At 55.1% G+C, this 15171-nt stretch overlaps 3 protein-coding genes across 3 annotated transcripts; 2 read left to right on the top strand and 1 right to left on the bottom strand.

The window, feature by feature from the left end:
- Nucleotides 1-1366: 1366 nt before the first annotated feature.
- On the top strand, nt 1367-3612 carry hus1 (Checkpoint protein hus1; the record flags this gene model as incomplete). The annotated part of the gene is made up of 4 exons (XM_062905624.1): nt 1367-1739; nt 2267-2372; nt 2430-3324; nt 3380-3612. 4 exons carry the CDS (start codon nt 1367-1369, stop codon nt 3404-3406), a joined length of 1401 nt encoding a protein of 466 aa, XP_062768872.1. The 3' UTR covers nt 3407-3612.
- A 129-nt stretch (nt 3613-3741) lies between these two features.
- Nucleotides 3742-10217, bottom strand: SEC16 (vesicle coat component). Its single transcript, XM_062910007.1, has 2 exons — nt 4532-10217; nt 3742-4474 (listed from the first exon to the last, which is right to left on the bottom strand). Exons 1-2 carry the CDS (start codon nt 9867-9869, stop codon nt 3840-3842), a joined length of 5973 nt encoding a protein of 1990 aa, XP_062768871.1. The 5' UTR covers nt 9870-10217; the 3' UTR covers nt 3742-3839.
- Nucleotides 10218-10472: 255 nt separating this feature from the next.
- NEO1 (putative aminophospholipid-translocase) lies at nt 10473-15169 on the top strand. Its single transcript, XM_062910006.1, has 2 exons — nt 10473-14747; nt 14812-15169. The coding sequence occupies exons 1-2, from the start codon at nt 10912-10914 to the stop codon at nt 14927-14929; spliced, it is 3954 nt and encodes a 1317-aa protein (XP_062768870.1). The 5' UTR covers nt 10473-10911; the 3' UTR covers nt 14930-15169.
- The last annotated feature ends 2 nt before the right edge of the window (nt 15170-15171 follow it).

Below are 15171 nucleotides of genomic sequence, written 5' to 3'. Positions count from 1 at the left end.
GAAGCCACGCACGAAAGCTACTGGCAAGAGAGAATAATGCAGTCATGAGCTCACCTTCTTCAACACCCTCCCAGAGCCTCGGGAAAAACGATACATCAAATCATATCTGCATTTGCCGGAGAGTTGCAGTTCGAGAGAACCTGTGGCCTGTGGGTTCGATGCCCGCGTGGATCCATCAGGTGCCCCACCCATGATGCATGTCTCGAAAGAACCTTGCGGGCCAGGTCCTCTCACCTCAAGGAGTTCCGGAAGCAAACATGTTGAAGGCACAGAAGAGGGCCTGGGAAGAAACAACGGCTTCGTTTTAGGGCTGGGGGATGCCAGGACGCGTAGCAGAAACTCAAAATCTCCAAAGCACAAATCGTACGAAAGCAGCCCGTCGAGATGCTAGCTGTCGGAATCTAGGCGCCCCAGGGACGCAGGTTGATGCGGGAGTCCTGGGTAGCCCTAGCTGACGGGAGCTGTTAGCTTTGATTGACCCCCCATTGACAGACGGGACCGGCGCTGAGCCTAGGCAAGAGTGTCGAGGGAGAGGTCATGATCATGTGTCTGCGTCATTTCATTGGCGCGCCGGCATCTGTCAGGTTTGCTTCGACGCATGCCTTTTAAGGTTGATGTGGATGGTATAAGTTGGGGAGGCCGAGCTCCGGGTACCAGTTGTCGCTTGGTTCTGAAGTTCACACGTCGAGCGTGCAAAATATATTCTGGCAGCCTGCCCTGCCCTCTCTCCATTTTCTTCTTGACATTCAGCTGTGCTGTCCCCAAGAGCCCTGGTTTTCTTCCACTTCTTTTCTTTTGCTCGCGCTTGTTTCTCTCATGTTGTTCTTTCGGGCTTAGAAACTCAGCCCAGTCAATCTGCCTTTTGCTGGCAGCCTTGTCCGCCCTCCGCTCCACGCCTATTTTCTCGCCGAACGCTGCTCAAAAAGCAAAAGGGGGAATCCTTCCTTCCCAACAACCCCCCCTCCCCCCTCCCCCTTCAACTCATCTGAATGTCACCCGGGGCTGTACCGCCAGTGCAAATAGCCACAGGCAGGCCTTGGACTTGGACAGAAATCGCCGCTGTTATCGGCAAAAGCTCTCCCCTCTTATTATCTTTTCTTCTGCTCCAGACGCTATTTCACCTAAACAGCAGAATGGGGAAAATGGTAGCTTTCTACGACCGAAAAGGCGGGCCAACCGTGGTCGAGTCGGAAAAGAAAATCGAAACCCCAGACCCGGAAGCGTCATGCCCTATCTGCACCGACCTAGTCGGCACAGAAAACCCAGAGGGCACGACAGAAACATGGAGTGAGCTGCCTTGTGGACACCGGTTCGGAAGTCATTGCATCAAGCACTATCTTGGCATCGTGGCAGACAACCGTCCAACATGCCCGATTTGCCGCCAGAAAGCCTACCACTCCTGCGGACACCCGGTGCTCCCTATGCCATGCGTTGGTACGGTCTCAAGGCTGAAGAAGGCGACTACAAAACAAAAAACTGCACTCGGCGATCTGGGTTGGAAGAGTTGTGGGTATTGCGATCAGGCGAGGGTCCAGGCAGGGTACATGGTGAAGAGGAGCCGTCTATGGAGGCCTTTTCGATATATTGCCGACGCACTGAACCCTCGCCGGAGAAGAGAGAATCGTCGGCAGGCACCACAGTATCCCCCTTATGTGCCGGGGCTATGGGGCCAGCCGGACCTGGCCAGAGCGAGGGATTCGGGATGGGAGAGGTGGTGGAAAGCACAAGCTCCACAGGAGGTATAACGGGATGAAGTGATGGACTGTGTATGATGACATGAGCGCAATATTGTGTACAAACGGGTTACGGATGAACGACCATGTGGGGGATATCTATGGAATTTTTTGGTAGGCGCGAGGGTACAGTTGCAACGAACTTGGATTCTGGTTTGGTTTTCTACGAAGGGCGCCGTTTGGCTGATTTCTTTTTAATTGTCATGATAGACTACAGCTGGACGGGGGGGGTTTATCTAGGCGGGGGGGCTAGGGAAGCATAGCGGGGCAGATCAGGAACCCCAGGTACTACCCCGCACTAGCTTTAGTGTGTGTACCATGGATGTAAGCTTGTGATCTGACACGACGCGACGGCACAACTTAATTGATTGCATCTCATCTCACATGTGTTACCTTTTTTCCCATTTATGAGGATTGAAAATGCGGTTCAAGACGGATCTCAAGAACATCAGGACTTTTTCCAGTAAATTACCACACCAAATTATTCCCCGCTGATTGCCATTTATGTGGGCCGTTGCTAACATGTTTCGCAGAGCTCGCCGCAGCGTTGAACTCCCTCGAGAAGATCGCCTGGATCCGTCTCGACGATGACACGGTCCGCTTCACCGTGATCCCAGAGGTGGGATCACAGGTCTGGGCGTATGTCCCCCCTTCCCCCCATTTACCCTCTACTAGCTAGCTAACGCCTCTATCTAGCTCCCTCTCAGCAGACCTAATCTTCGACAACTACCAACTCCAATCCAACGAACCAGCCAACACCATCAACCTCGAGCTCCCCCTCGCCCCCCTCCAACGAGCCCTCCGCTCCGCCATCAACTCCCACAACGCCAACCTCCGCCTCACAAAAAAGGACGGCGCCCCGATGTTATCGATGGTAATCCACACAATGACCAAAGACTCCGGGGGTCCCAACCCAGCAGCCCCTCATTCCAGACCCGCCGACGACGACGACGACAACGACCCCTTCAACAACCCCTCCCCCTTCCCCACCGAACCCCTAGAACTCCAAATGAAACGAGAACGCGAAAAGATCATCACCCAGGACATTCCCGTCCGCGTCCTGCACCCAGACACGGTAGAAACAATCATGCAGCCCAAAGTCCGCGAGCCAGACGTCCACATCCAACTTCCCCCCCTCCTCCAGCTCAAAGCAATCTCCGATCGGTTCACCAAGCTTGCTTTGACTACCGCTTCTCCCTCCTCCTCTTCCCACAACAACATCGTGACCAAGGACCCAAAGTTGGAGTTATCAGCTAACATGCACGGCTCGTTGCGGCTACGGCTGAGAACTGAGACGCTGGATATAACCTCTGTCTGGGACGGGCTGGAGAACCCTGAGCTGGATCCTAGTCAATTGGCGATGCCGCTCGAGGAGCACCCGAGTACGGTGTTTAGAGAGGCGGGGAGGGATAAGTGGGCTACTGTTAGGGTCGACGGGAAGGACTGGAGCAGGGTGTTGAGTGTGGGACGGCTGGAGGGGAGGGTTATCGCTTGTTTTAGCGACGAGCACGCTTTGATACTGTATGTCTATGTGCCGCATTCTAGCGGTGGGGTGGGGGGTGGGGTGGGGGGGATGGAGGATGTTGTTACTGTGAGTTTTTCCTCCATGAAGATCTTGAGACCTGGGGTTTGCTAACAGGCGGTAGTATTACGTCTCGTCTTTTAGTTCGTAAAGAGAGTAGCAGCTAGATGGGATATCGGGTAATGATTTGCAGCGCGGCGTTATTTGCTGTCTAGGATTGCTTGGGGCCGGACAACGACACGATGGAAAAAGGCGTTATTAATATCGAGAATGGGATAGACAGATAGATACCCCTTAGTATGTATGACACAGCAAGACAGTATTTGCCATAATAAAACAGAGAATCCTGCGAATCCCATATATTCGCAACCCCAACCCACCAAACACCAGCAAAAAACCAAAAAGTTATTACACAAAAGGCTCAGCTTCTACAAATACAAAACAGTCAAATGTACAACCCACTGTACACCCCCCCCCCTCTCCCCCCCGTTTTATTATACCCTTCTTTCATAAACCCCATAATGAGCGTATTCACACATCTCCCCCAACCCTTATTCCCATCCCAATCCTTTGATAATCCTCAATCAATCCTTCGTCATAACATCCACATACCTAGCGCTCTTCCTAGGCTTCTTCCCCTGCCCCGGCCTCCTCGGCCCCGCCGCACCCAACAAATCATCGATACTACTGCTATTGCTCAAGCTCTTCGCCGGTCCCGCACCCCCCATAGGCGGTCTCGCCCCACCACCAGGCGGCGCACTAGCAGTGCTAGTACTGCTCGCACTCCTCAACATGCCCACCGGCCCAGCAGGCGGCGCACTCAAACCAATCTCAGATCCCGACCCCGGCGGCGTCAGGTTCCCAACAGACGCAACCCTCGGAGGAGGCGCACTGGCCCTCCCCGGATCAGCCGCCCCCGGAGGAGGAAAAGACGGACTAGCCGTCGCAGACCTAGCACCACCGCCCGGCGGTCCCGCCTTTGGAGGAGGAGGCGTCGCCTTCTTGACTGTGTCCTCCCCAGAACTGTTCTTATTCACCCACCGCTTGAGCTCAGGGTCGTAATAGAAAGAATTGGCCTCGCCAAGCTTGGCACGGATGGGCTTGTTGGGTGTGCCGGCGGCTTCTTGCTGCTGGGGCATGGCGTCGGATTTCCTGCCGCCGAACCAGGAGCCGAAGCCCCATCCTTTCTTTTGCGCTTTGGCTGCTTCGGCGCGTTTGGCTATGATATGGTCAGCGGGTGTTATACTGGTGAAAAAGGGGGCGAAAGGGGGCCTACCATCTTCTTCAGCTGCCTTGCGGAACATCTCTGCATTTTCCCTGTCTTTCTCTTCCTTGCTCTTCTCCGCTGGTGTCGATGATGATGGCTTCATGGGAGGGTAGTCATCATCGTCATCATCCATGAAACTCTTCTTCTTGGGCTTGGGCTTCTCATCACCAGACTTTTCGTCCTCGTTAGAGGGCAGGTCAGGCTGGTATGAGGGGGGTTCGTAGCTGTATGGTTGATACGAAGGAGGCTCATATCCGCCGTCGCCAGTAGTCTCCTCCGATGCAGGCTTCTCCTCCTCCTTTAGTGCCTCGTAGGGAGTGAATGATGGCGGCTCATATCCGTACGAGGGGGCCTGATGGCCAGAGGTCCCAGCGGCCTCAGTCTTGGTTTCAAAGCCTTGCTTCTCAGAAGTGGGAGTGGGCAGATCACTGGCAGCATTCCCACCATTGATCGGCGCACCGGGATATCCATATGGCTGGTAGCCTGGTGTGGCTGCAGCGAACTGAGCAGGCTGTTGCTGCACCGGTGGGCTGCGCGGCGACTCCCCAGCAGGGTTGTATCCACCGCCATATGGCGTATACTGTTGAGCTGGGGACGAGGTCCTTACCGGGCTGTATCCGGACTGCATGTCCAGAGACCTCCTGGGCAGCTCAACGGAACTCCGGTTATACTCGCCCGAGCTGCGTTCCATGGAAGTGCGTGGAGCGTACGGATTGCCAGCACCGGCCGCAGGCTGAGCCGGGCCTCCTGGCGCATAGCGAGAGGCAGCTCTGGTTGGCGGCGCCGAGGACACCACAGGCCCGTTGGAAACAGAGGCGACCGGCATGCCGTAGCTGGGAATGGCAGCGCCAAACGTCTCCAGGTTGTTCGCAGATGGAGGCCGGCTAATAGTCGGGGTACCTCCAGCAATTCGGCCAAACGGCCCGGATTCAGCTGCATCACCAGCAGCGCCCTGACCAGACTCATCATTGTCGTCACCAGCAACAAACTTGTTGAAGCGGTTCCACATCGAGTCCGAGACCTTGTTCATGCTTGGCTTGGGGATCCAGGAGTTGGACTCCTCCTTGGGGGCTGACTTCAGCCTCTTCATAAGATCCTCGACTGCATTTTCCAGGATGTGATGATGATACGGCGAGCGTTTGGTCTGTGCAGTGATCGACGCAGCAATGACCTCGCAGTACTGCAAAGCTTTATCTCTGAACCCGTATTCCGCCAGGGCATATGCATGCTGCAGCTTGTATGCGGCCAAGTGAGGATTCGAAATAACCACGTTCGAGTTCCCGGCAAGGCTTTGGCCATACTCGTATACTTCGCTCAGCAAGAGAGGCTCAATCTCTTTGGCAAACTGCTCAGCCTGCCTTTTGTGGTCGGATCCAACCAGCACGAAGTGAGAGTTTGGATCGTCGAATCCGCCAAAGATGGTGTTGTGGCGTGCAAACATGAAGCAGATATGAGCGGCTTCAGCCCTTCCATATCCAGAAAGCAAGGTGCCGAGTGAGTTAATGGCCTTGGCATCGCCAACGCTCCTGTTGCTCAGGATGAGGCTGAGAGTTTCGCGCCACTTGTCAAGACCCTCCATAGCATCCTTGGAAGGCCCAAGTGATGGGTCCTTGGCAACGAGCTGAAGCCCAGCACGAGCATGAACGGGCACCAGCTCGTCAACAGTCTCATCGTGGTTTCCTGAGAGGACTTCATACAAGGCGGCAAGTGACTCATTGTTATGGCCAGGGAAGTTGACCTCCTTCTTCACAAACTCATGCGCAACCTGCTTATACAGGTTGGGAGCAAGGGCGTTGGCAAGAAGAAGAGCGTGACCCCACAGACGCTGATCAGCCGCGGCCCAGATAGCCTTCTCACTCTCGCCGCTGAGAAGATGTCGGCGGATGCTCTCAACAGTGGCCGAGTCGACGGAATCGGTCCGCATGGAGGTTGCGGGTGAATCGCTAAGCCCAAGAGAAGCGCCCCCGTTCAGGTACGGAACCGCGGCTTCTGTCGCAGGGGAGGGGGACAGCAAGTCTCTTACGGCCTTCTCAACGGCAGGGTTGCCTTCGAGAATACCGTCATGCTCGATGAAAACTCGCAGAATCTTCCACAAGAGAACCCGCTCAAACGCCCGCTTATCGTCATGAGCCAGATGGGATTGCATCCCAAAAGTGTTGGGCAGACCACGCTCGAGAGTTTCAATGCCCGCACTCAGCCAGGAGATAGCCTCCTTCTTCTTGGACTTGCCCTTGAGGGGACCGGGGAACTTGGTTAGGCGCTCCTCTAACGGGGCAATGTCCTTGGCGTTCTTGACCTTGACTTCTCCAGGACTACGCACAACTGACGGGACACTCTGGTTCATGCCATAGCGCGGCACCTCCTTGGGAAACATGGTGACCATTGAACCGCCAACGCCCCACGAAAGAAGAGGAGCGCCCCTCCATCTCTGCAGTGGATCATGTTCCCGCCCATCCGTAGGCGGAATGACATTCATGTTGAGCGAGAACCCTCTTGGGCGCGAGGAAGTCGAGGCAGGGGCAGCTGGGGCTGGCACTTGAGGGGCATATCCGGTGAGGTGAGGAGACGTAAGATCCTGGACCGATGATGGTCGAGGAAGCGGCTCGGCCTGTTTGGTGACCCTGTTGCCATAGAGTGCTCCTGGTGACTGTGTCTGTGACCTAGGTGGCGGAGCAAATTCGGGAGACATGACCAACGGACTGTGGGTAGACATTGCCCGCTTGGGAGGAGACAAGATGGCTTGGCCAGAGTGAGAAGAAGGGGGCGGCGTTTGTCTTGCTTGAAATGCTGATGGTGCATATTTCGACTCTGGAGGAGACATTGGAAGAGGCGGCATCGCACGGCCAGGGGGGGACTGTTGTGCTGCGGATGGACCGTCTTCTTCCTCCACCTCCCGTGTTGGGGGCAAAGATGATACCCTTTGGAGCCTGGAATCGTGCATGGAGCTGACACTACGTCTCTCTGCCAAAGTGTTCTCGGCGAGATGAGTCGGCTGGTGTGGTCTAGATCGCTCATTGGTAATCTCGAAATGAGCCAACGGGCTTGAAGTACGGGGCTGGTGAGGCAATATAGGAGGCGCCGAAGCCGCGCTGTGTGGTGGGTAGGTACCACTGGCTTGTCGAGAGGGGGGAGCGGGGGAGAAGCGGCTCAAGGCCTGAGGAGGGACATGGCCATTCGGCTGTGGAGCACCAGGGGGGGCTGGAGAGTAGCGAGTCGAGGCTGCAGGCGCAGGTGCGGGAGCCAGGCCAGCACTGGAAGGCAAAGCAGCATAAGGATTGACCTTGGGGGGTGCCACTAGAGAAGGGAACTCCGACTGAGATCCGGGGGGGCTGAAAGGTCCCGGAGGTGGTGCCATTTGATGATTCACAGGAGGCGGAACAGCGTGGGGCGGCACTGATTGTGCCGGAGGCCCATATGGACTTGTTTGAGATGGAGATGGTAAGCCCTTATTGCGGGAGGCAGGACGAGGCTTCGTTGTGATGGGAAGATCCTCAAAGAAGGCCTCTTGTGGAGTCTTCTTTGCTGCTGCAGGAGCCTGACCTTGTGACGAGCCGCTGGAGCCAGGGCGCGCCAGACTGGGCCCAGCAAGACCGCTCGATGGCAGAGGAGAGGCCATGGGTTGACTCTGGTATAAGCTTGCGCTTCTTGGTGGTGGTGGGACAGCCGGTCCGGGGGCAAGGGGGGCCGAGCTGTTTCTCTGAAGAGGCAAGGCGCTGGCGCGCTTCTTGGGTTTCACAACCTCCATTGGAAGATCATATGGTGATTGATACCCGCCCTTGCCTTTATCCACAAAGCTTTGTGCTTTGGGCTTCTCCTGTACAGGGAGTGGAGGAGCGCCATATCCAAAGTTTTGGGCTGGGGGAGCAGAGGCAGGTACCGCATACGGAGGTACAGCAGCGGGTGGAATAGTTGGGGCTGGTGGGAAATATGGATTCGCCTGGGTTGGGGTCCTAGATGTTCCAGTCGGCACATATGGGCTGACTACAGGAGCAGCTGCATGTGACGGCTGGGGAAGATACTGGCTGGTAGCAACCGGCGCAGTAGGTGCTGGCTGATATCCTGGGGCTGCTGGTGCTTCAGTGCCTGTCTCGTCATCGAGCAGACTCTCGTCATCGCTGCCCAGGAATGCAGCTGCGTCCACCTCCTCTTTTGGCTCAGTATCGGACTCGAGGAGGAATTCTTCCTCTTCCTCATCACCAAACATCTCCTTCCACTTGGCATCAAGATCCTCTTGGCTTTCAGGCTTCGGCTCGTCCTGTGAAGCAGCCGGGGTCTCCTCCACCTTGAGTTCCTGGGTTTCTTGTGGTTGTGGCACCTCATCCTCAGCCTCTTCTTCCTCGACTGTCTCCTTCAATGGTTCGAAACCGTTATGTGCTGAGCCAACATTCAACGAGTTCAAGACATCCATTGTAGACTTGCGTTCCAGAGGTTGTGGCTCGAATGCATCCTGGTGTTCGGTCTCGTCCCCTTTGACATTGCTGAAAAAGTCGTCCTCCTCGCTTTCCCCATCCCCTCCGAACAAATCGTCTCCGGCGCCGTCATTCTTCGCAGGCTGCGGCGCAGCTGGCTCAGCTGAAGGAATCAAGGCAAGTCCCTCATCGAACCTGGCCTCCTGAGCATCCTCGGCAGTCCCTGTGATGTTACCGCCAATATACTGATGGTCATTCTGTTCGCCAAATTGGTTGTCAAAGCCTGCGTCGGCCGCATTTTCAGCGGCCTCTTCTTGTTCGATTTCTCTAATCAAGTCTTCGGCCTCAGTGGCAGGGAGAGCCTGCTCCAATTCTGGGGCTGGCTGCTGCTCCAAATGCGAGGTATTGGGGAACGAATTTGTCCTTCCTGTCTCTGGAAGGAACTTGGAAGGGTCGTGCTGGGCCGCAGGTGAGGTGATACTCCACTCGGGGTCATCGTCGTCGTTCCAGTTCATCTCCGAGGATACGGTTCGGGTAAAGGACATGGTGCTGAGGTGCTTGGAGGCATTGGTAGTTTCGGCCGCTGTTTCTTCAGCCTTCTCCTCAGAAGCAGGCTTCTCAGGAGCAGGTTCAACTGAATCCTCGACTGGCGCGGGTGCCGGTGCCGGTGCTGGCGCATCGTCCGTAGTCTTCTTCATCCAATCGGCATTTGAAGTCCCATAGTCCGGAAACCAAGCACCCGTGTCGTGGTCTTCTGAAGTTTCATGAACATGGCTCAGTTGCCGAGTCTCTCTGGCGGCTTCGGGTTGATTTTGCGGCGGCGGACTCGGTGTTAGACTTGAAGTAGCTTCTGTTGGGAGACTTGGAGGTGGTTCGGCAGCCAGATAATTGGGCATCATGGCGGGATGCCATGATGCCGTCGGCGCATCGGACGACATTGTGAGATGATTAGAAGATGCGCTACTATGCGCAATGGCGCGGTGAAGAGAATAGAAGTACTATGGTTGAAGAATGCCGGTTAGCATCTCGTGAACACACGGCAACCAAGTCGCGTTTGGTGGAACCCTGCCGTTGTTGCCCCTGTCCCAAAACCCAAGCTGGAAAGGGGGGACGAAGAAAAAAAAATCACCCACTTAGTAGGTAGTATACAGCAAAAACCGGAGACTTAAAAGGCAGAAAAGGATTCTAGCAGCGAATCATCTTGTGTGGGACTGGATCCGAACAGAGGCAGTCAAGTCTCACTCCTGGTCTTGGTGCAAGTTGGCAAGACTGGCGATGGATGACGGAGGCGCTGCCACAAGCCAAAGGGAAACGCTGTCCTTACTGCAGGTGTGTGCCAGTGGCCCAGCTGCTTCTGTTAGGGCTGTACTTGCGGGAGCTGGCAAGACCCTGTGCCGCTTTCACGTGCACAGACAGTGACGCAGCCATGTGGGCCGTATTGCATTAACAGATACATAGCAGGACACCGCGATCTTCCGAGTCCCGTTGCATTTATGCGCTAAACGGCTGCAGGTGCGCAACTGCATTCGTAACAGGACGTCCCAGTGTTGGCCAACTGTGGCTTAGGTATTATTTTCAGGAAGAGCATTCGTCATTTTTGAGATTCGACATCTCTCTTATTATATATCCCATCTCTAGGTAGCAGCTTTTTGCTTTCTACTACAAGAACATAGAGAGTTTTAGAAAGGTTTGCCGTCTTTTTGCACTAAAGGGCAACGTATCCTTAAAACTGGCTCCGTTCAGCCCACATCCCCCTCCCCCCTCCGCTGGCAACACAAACTCAATAACCCTTTTTATGGAAGCTCTTTGTCGAGCACAAGACATGTCGATAGGAAGGAACTGGACGACACTGTTGCTACTCATTTTCTAGAAGGGAAGGCAGTTCCGACCAGCGGAAATCAGAACAGGAGGTCGTCTAAAATTTAAAAGCCAGTCCCTGGAACCCAACGCCTCTTTTGAGGGCCCGAATCTCATGCGGGAATGCCTCCCCCAAGCCAGTACCACCCGTCTGCTCCGCCAGACTCGCCGGACGACTCGGACTCCGAACTAGATCTCGATATCGAAGAACTCGACCCGATTCCCGCCTCTGGCTCCTCGCAGGCCAGTCAGCAGCCAAAACAAACCGAACGACGAGCTCCGAGGATAGCTTTGCGTACGCTTCGTATGGGTGGCCTACGTCGAGGGGCTAACCGGAATGGATACGGCGAGCTGGGACGCAGCCGGGCCGCAGGCGAGGAAGACGCCGAGGCGCTTCTGAGGGATGATGATGGAAACAACCCACGCTACTCCGATGCCAGCACGGGCGGGAGAGACGATGCCCCGCTGCTCAGCGAGCACGGCGGTGGTTCAGGCCCGCGGCGGCGACGACGATCTTTTGCTGCCGACACCCTTCGGGTTGGGAGACTCCGGCTGCCTAGTTTCATGTCGGGAACAGACGCAGATCATGGCAAGGACAACCAAGAGGAAGAGGAAAAAGAAGAGGACGACCCATCGTCATCCAGACTGGTGGCTGTTGGCTCACGACAGGTAATACGGTTCCCACCAAACTCGATATCAAACGCCAAGTACACAGCGTGGAGCTTTTTGCCAGTGACGCTGTACAACGAGTTCTCCTTCTTCTTCAACATGTACTTTTTGTTGGTGGCCTTGTCGCAGATCATTCCGGCGCTGAGAATCGGTTATCTTTCCACGTACATTGCGCCATTAGCGTTTGTTTTGGTGATCACTCTGGGGAAGGAAGCCTATGATGATCTCGAGAGGAGGAGGAGAGACAATGAGGCCAACTCTGAATTGTATACGGTACTGCAGTTCGATGAACCAGGAGTGGGTAGCGCGAATCTTCGGTCAAGGAAGACACTCAAATCATCTCACGTACGAAAAGGTTCAAAACGTGCTATTCCACAAGGGGACAGACTGTCGGATATCAGAGAGGAAGAAGAGCAAATGGAGGCTGACGGCTCACACCGTTTCGCTTCGTCTCATGTTCATGAAATCAGCAAAAAGTCAAAGGATCTCAAGGTGGGCGATGTCCTGAAGCTCAGCAAGGGGCATCGTGTACCGGCCGATGTCATTGTTCTAAAATGTCTTTCAAACGAAGCCGCGGCCCACCAAGGAGAGCCGGAAGCACTACTACCGAAAGAAGAGTCGCTACTGGTCGATCACCTTGTTGATCCTGGGCAGGGCAGCTCAAAGGATGTCAAGTCCGCTGCCGGAGGAGCTGCTGAGGGAAGCTCAAACGGAGAAACCTTTATCAGAACAGACCAGCTCGACGGTGAAACTGACTGGAAATTACGTCTTGCCTCTCCCCTCTCGCAAAACCTACCAATCGAGGAGCTTGTTCGCCTTCGCGTCACCGCCGGCAAGCCAGACAGAAAGGTCAACGAGTTCACCGGCACCTTGGAGCTGCTGCCCACACGGCAGGATGCTGTGAGTACCAACGCCTTTGCCAGCAGCGATGAGCAAGCCAAAGCAGCTCCCCTCTCCATCGACAACACCGCCTGGGCCAACACGGTCATTGCCTCACACGCCACCACCTTGGCGGTGGTAATCTACAGCGGTCCACAAACCCGCTCCGCCCTGTCAACCTCGCCCTCCCGCTCGAAGACTGGCCTTCTCGAATACGAAATCAACTCGCTTACCAAAATCCTCTGCTTCCTCACCCTCGCCCTGTCCATCATCCTGGTCGCGGCGGAAGGCTTCGGCAACACAAAGACTGACGTGTGGTACATCAAGATTATGAAGTTTCTGGTCCTGTTCTCGACCATCGTGCCGATTTCCCTCCGTGTCAATCTCGACATGGGAAAATCGGTTTATTCATGGTTTATCCAGCGGGACCCCGGGATCCCGGGCGCGGTGGTGAGGACGTCGACGATACCGGAGGACTTGGGGAGGATCGAGTACCTCCTCAGCGACAAGACGGGGACATTGACGCAAAACGACATGGAGATGAAGAAGATTCATGTCGGGACGGTGTCGTATGCTAATGATGCGATGGACGAGGTGGCGGGGTATGTGAGGCAGGGATTTACTCTTGGTGCTACGAATCTGAGCCAGGTGTCCAATCCGCCTTTGGCCACGCCGTCGAGCTCGAGCGCCGCGGGGGTGGGGGCTGGGGCTACGAGGCAGAGGAGGGAGATTGGGTCGAGGGTGAGGGATGTGGTGATGGCGCTGGCGCTGTGTCATAACGTTACGCCTACTACGGAGGAGGATGAGAGGACGGGGAGGATGGTTAATTCTTATCAGGCGAGCAGTCCGGATGAGATTGCGATTGTGAAGTGGACTGAGTCGGTTGGGCTGAGGTTGGCGTATCGGGACAGGAGGAGTATTGTTTTGGAGAGTACTGAGACGGGGAGGGTGGTGGTGAAGGTGAGGATATTGGACATTTTCCCTTTTACGAGCGAGGGGAAGAGGATGGGGATTGTGGTTAGGTTTGCCGAGAGGTTGAATGAGACAGGGGATGGGGATGGGGAGATTTGGTTTTATCAAAAGGGGGCGGATACGGTCATGACGGGGATTGTGGCGGCGAATGATTGGTTGGATGAGGAGACTGCGAATATGGCTAGGGAGGGGCTGAGGACGCTGGTGGTGGGGAGGAAGAGGTTGAGTAATGCGGAGTACAGGGAGTTTGAGCAGGAGTATAAGAGGGCGGCTTTGGCGATTAGTGGACGGGAGGCCGGGGTGCAGGGGGTGGTGGGCCGGTATCTGGAGCATGATTTGGAGTTGCTCGGGGTCACGGGGGTGGAGGATAAGCTGCAAAGGGATGTGAAGCCTAGTTTGGAGCTGTTGAGGAACGCGGGGATCAAGATTTGGATGCTGACGGGGGACAAGGTTGAGACGGCGAGGTGTGTGGGTGTGAGTAGTAAGCTGGTGGCGAGGGGGCAGTATATACATACTGTGGAGAAGTTGAGGAGGAAGGACAGCGCGCAGGAGCATATTGACTTTTTGAGGAGCAAGCCGGACAGCTGCTTGCTGATTGATGGGGAGAGTTTGGGGTTGTTTTTGACGCATTATCGGACCGAGTTTATCAGTGTGGCGGTGAAGTTGCCGACGGTTGTTGCTTGTCGGTGCTCGCCGACGCAAAAGGCGGAGGTGGCGAGGCTGATCAAGGAGTATACCAAGAAGAGGGTGTGCTGTATCGGGGATGGAGGGAATGATGTTAGTATGATTCAGGCGGCGGATGTAGGGGTTGGTATCGTTGGCAAGGAAGGACGACAGGCCAGTCTTGCGGCTGATTTCAGCATCGAGCAGTTTTGTCACTTGACCAAGCTGCTGGTGTGGCACGGGAGGAACTCGTACAAACGAAGCGCCAAGTTGGCCCAGTTTGTGATCCACAGAGGGTTGATCATTGCGGTGTGCCAGACAATGTTTAGCATCGCGGTCGACTTTGAGCCGTTAGGGTTGTACAAAGACTGGTTGATGGTCGGGTACGCCACCATCTACACGGCGGCACCGGTGCTAAGTCTTGTCCTGGACAAGGATGTGGACGAGGAGCTGGCGAACCTGTATCCGGAGCTGTACAAAGAATTGACCGAGGGCAGGAGCTTGAGCTACCGGACCTTTTTTGTGTGGGTGTTTGTGTCGATTTACCAGGGGTGTCTGATTCAGGGGTTGAGCCAGGTCTTGACCGAGGTGGACAGCCCGAGGATGGTGGCGGTTAGTTATACCGTGCTGGTGCTGAACGAGCTGTTGATGGTGGCGGTGGAGATTACGACGTGGCATTGGGTGATGGTGGTGTCGATTGTGGGCACGTTTTTGGTGTTTGTGGGAAGTGTGCCGTTTTTGGGAGGGTATTTTGATTTGGGGTTTTTGATGGAGGTGTAAGTTTTTCTTTCCTTGCTGTGTTTTTTGGGGGGAGGGGTCAGTGGCTAACAAGTACGGTAGGGGCTTTTACTGGAGAGTTGCGGCGATCCTGGCCATGAGCTTGATCCCAACTTGGGCGGCAAAGGTGATTCAACGGACTATGAAGCCGCCTTCTTACAGAAAGGTTCAGGGGATTTGAAGGGGGGAAGATAGGGATGAAGAAGCATGTGTGGTTGGTGCGGGCTTTGTCATTTACCTATTTAACTGCATTGGATGGCGTTTATGTGGGGAGAAAAGGTTCCTAAATAGCTAGGAAGTTTCTCTTCATGTTCTACTCGTTAGAATTTCATGGCCATGCTGTGGTGACTGGTGCTCAACAAACAATATCTAGCATTAGATTCTTTCTGGTCCGCCACTCAAACCAAAAGTCTCTTGCTGGCC

Source organism: Podospora pseudopauciseta (assembly GCF_035222475.1).
Source record: "Podospora pseudopauciseta strain CBS 411.78 chromosome 2 map unlocalized CBS411.78m_2, whole genome shotgun sequence".
NCBI classification, from domain to species: Eukaryota; Fungi; Ascomycota; class Sordariomycetes; order Sordariales; family Podosporaceae; genus Podospora; species Podospora pseudopauciseta.
The sequence above is the reverse complement of the archived record's forward strand: the minus strand, read 5'-3'. Positions and strand labels throughout refer to the sequence as shown.

Bases quoted from the DNA above. Each gene is read 5' to 3' on its own strand.
- SEC16 (XM_062910007.1), bottom strand. From the start codon at position 9,869: ATGTCGTCCGATGCGCCGACGGCATCATGGCATCCCGCCATGATGCCC. The intron at 4,475-4,531 runs GTAGGCCCCCTT...ACCATATCATAG, and splicing joins CAAGGCAGCTGAAGAAGATG to CCAAACGCGCCGAAGCAGCC.
- NEO1 (XM_062910006.1), top strand. From the start codon at position 10,912: ATGCCTCCCCCAAGCCAGTACCACCCGTCTGCTCCGCCAGACTCGCCG. The intron at 14,748-14,811 runs GTAAGTTTTTCT...CAAGTACGGTAG, and splicing joins TTGGGGTTTTTGATGGAGGT to GGGCTTTTACTGGAGAGTTG.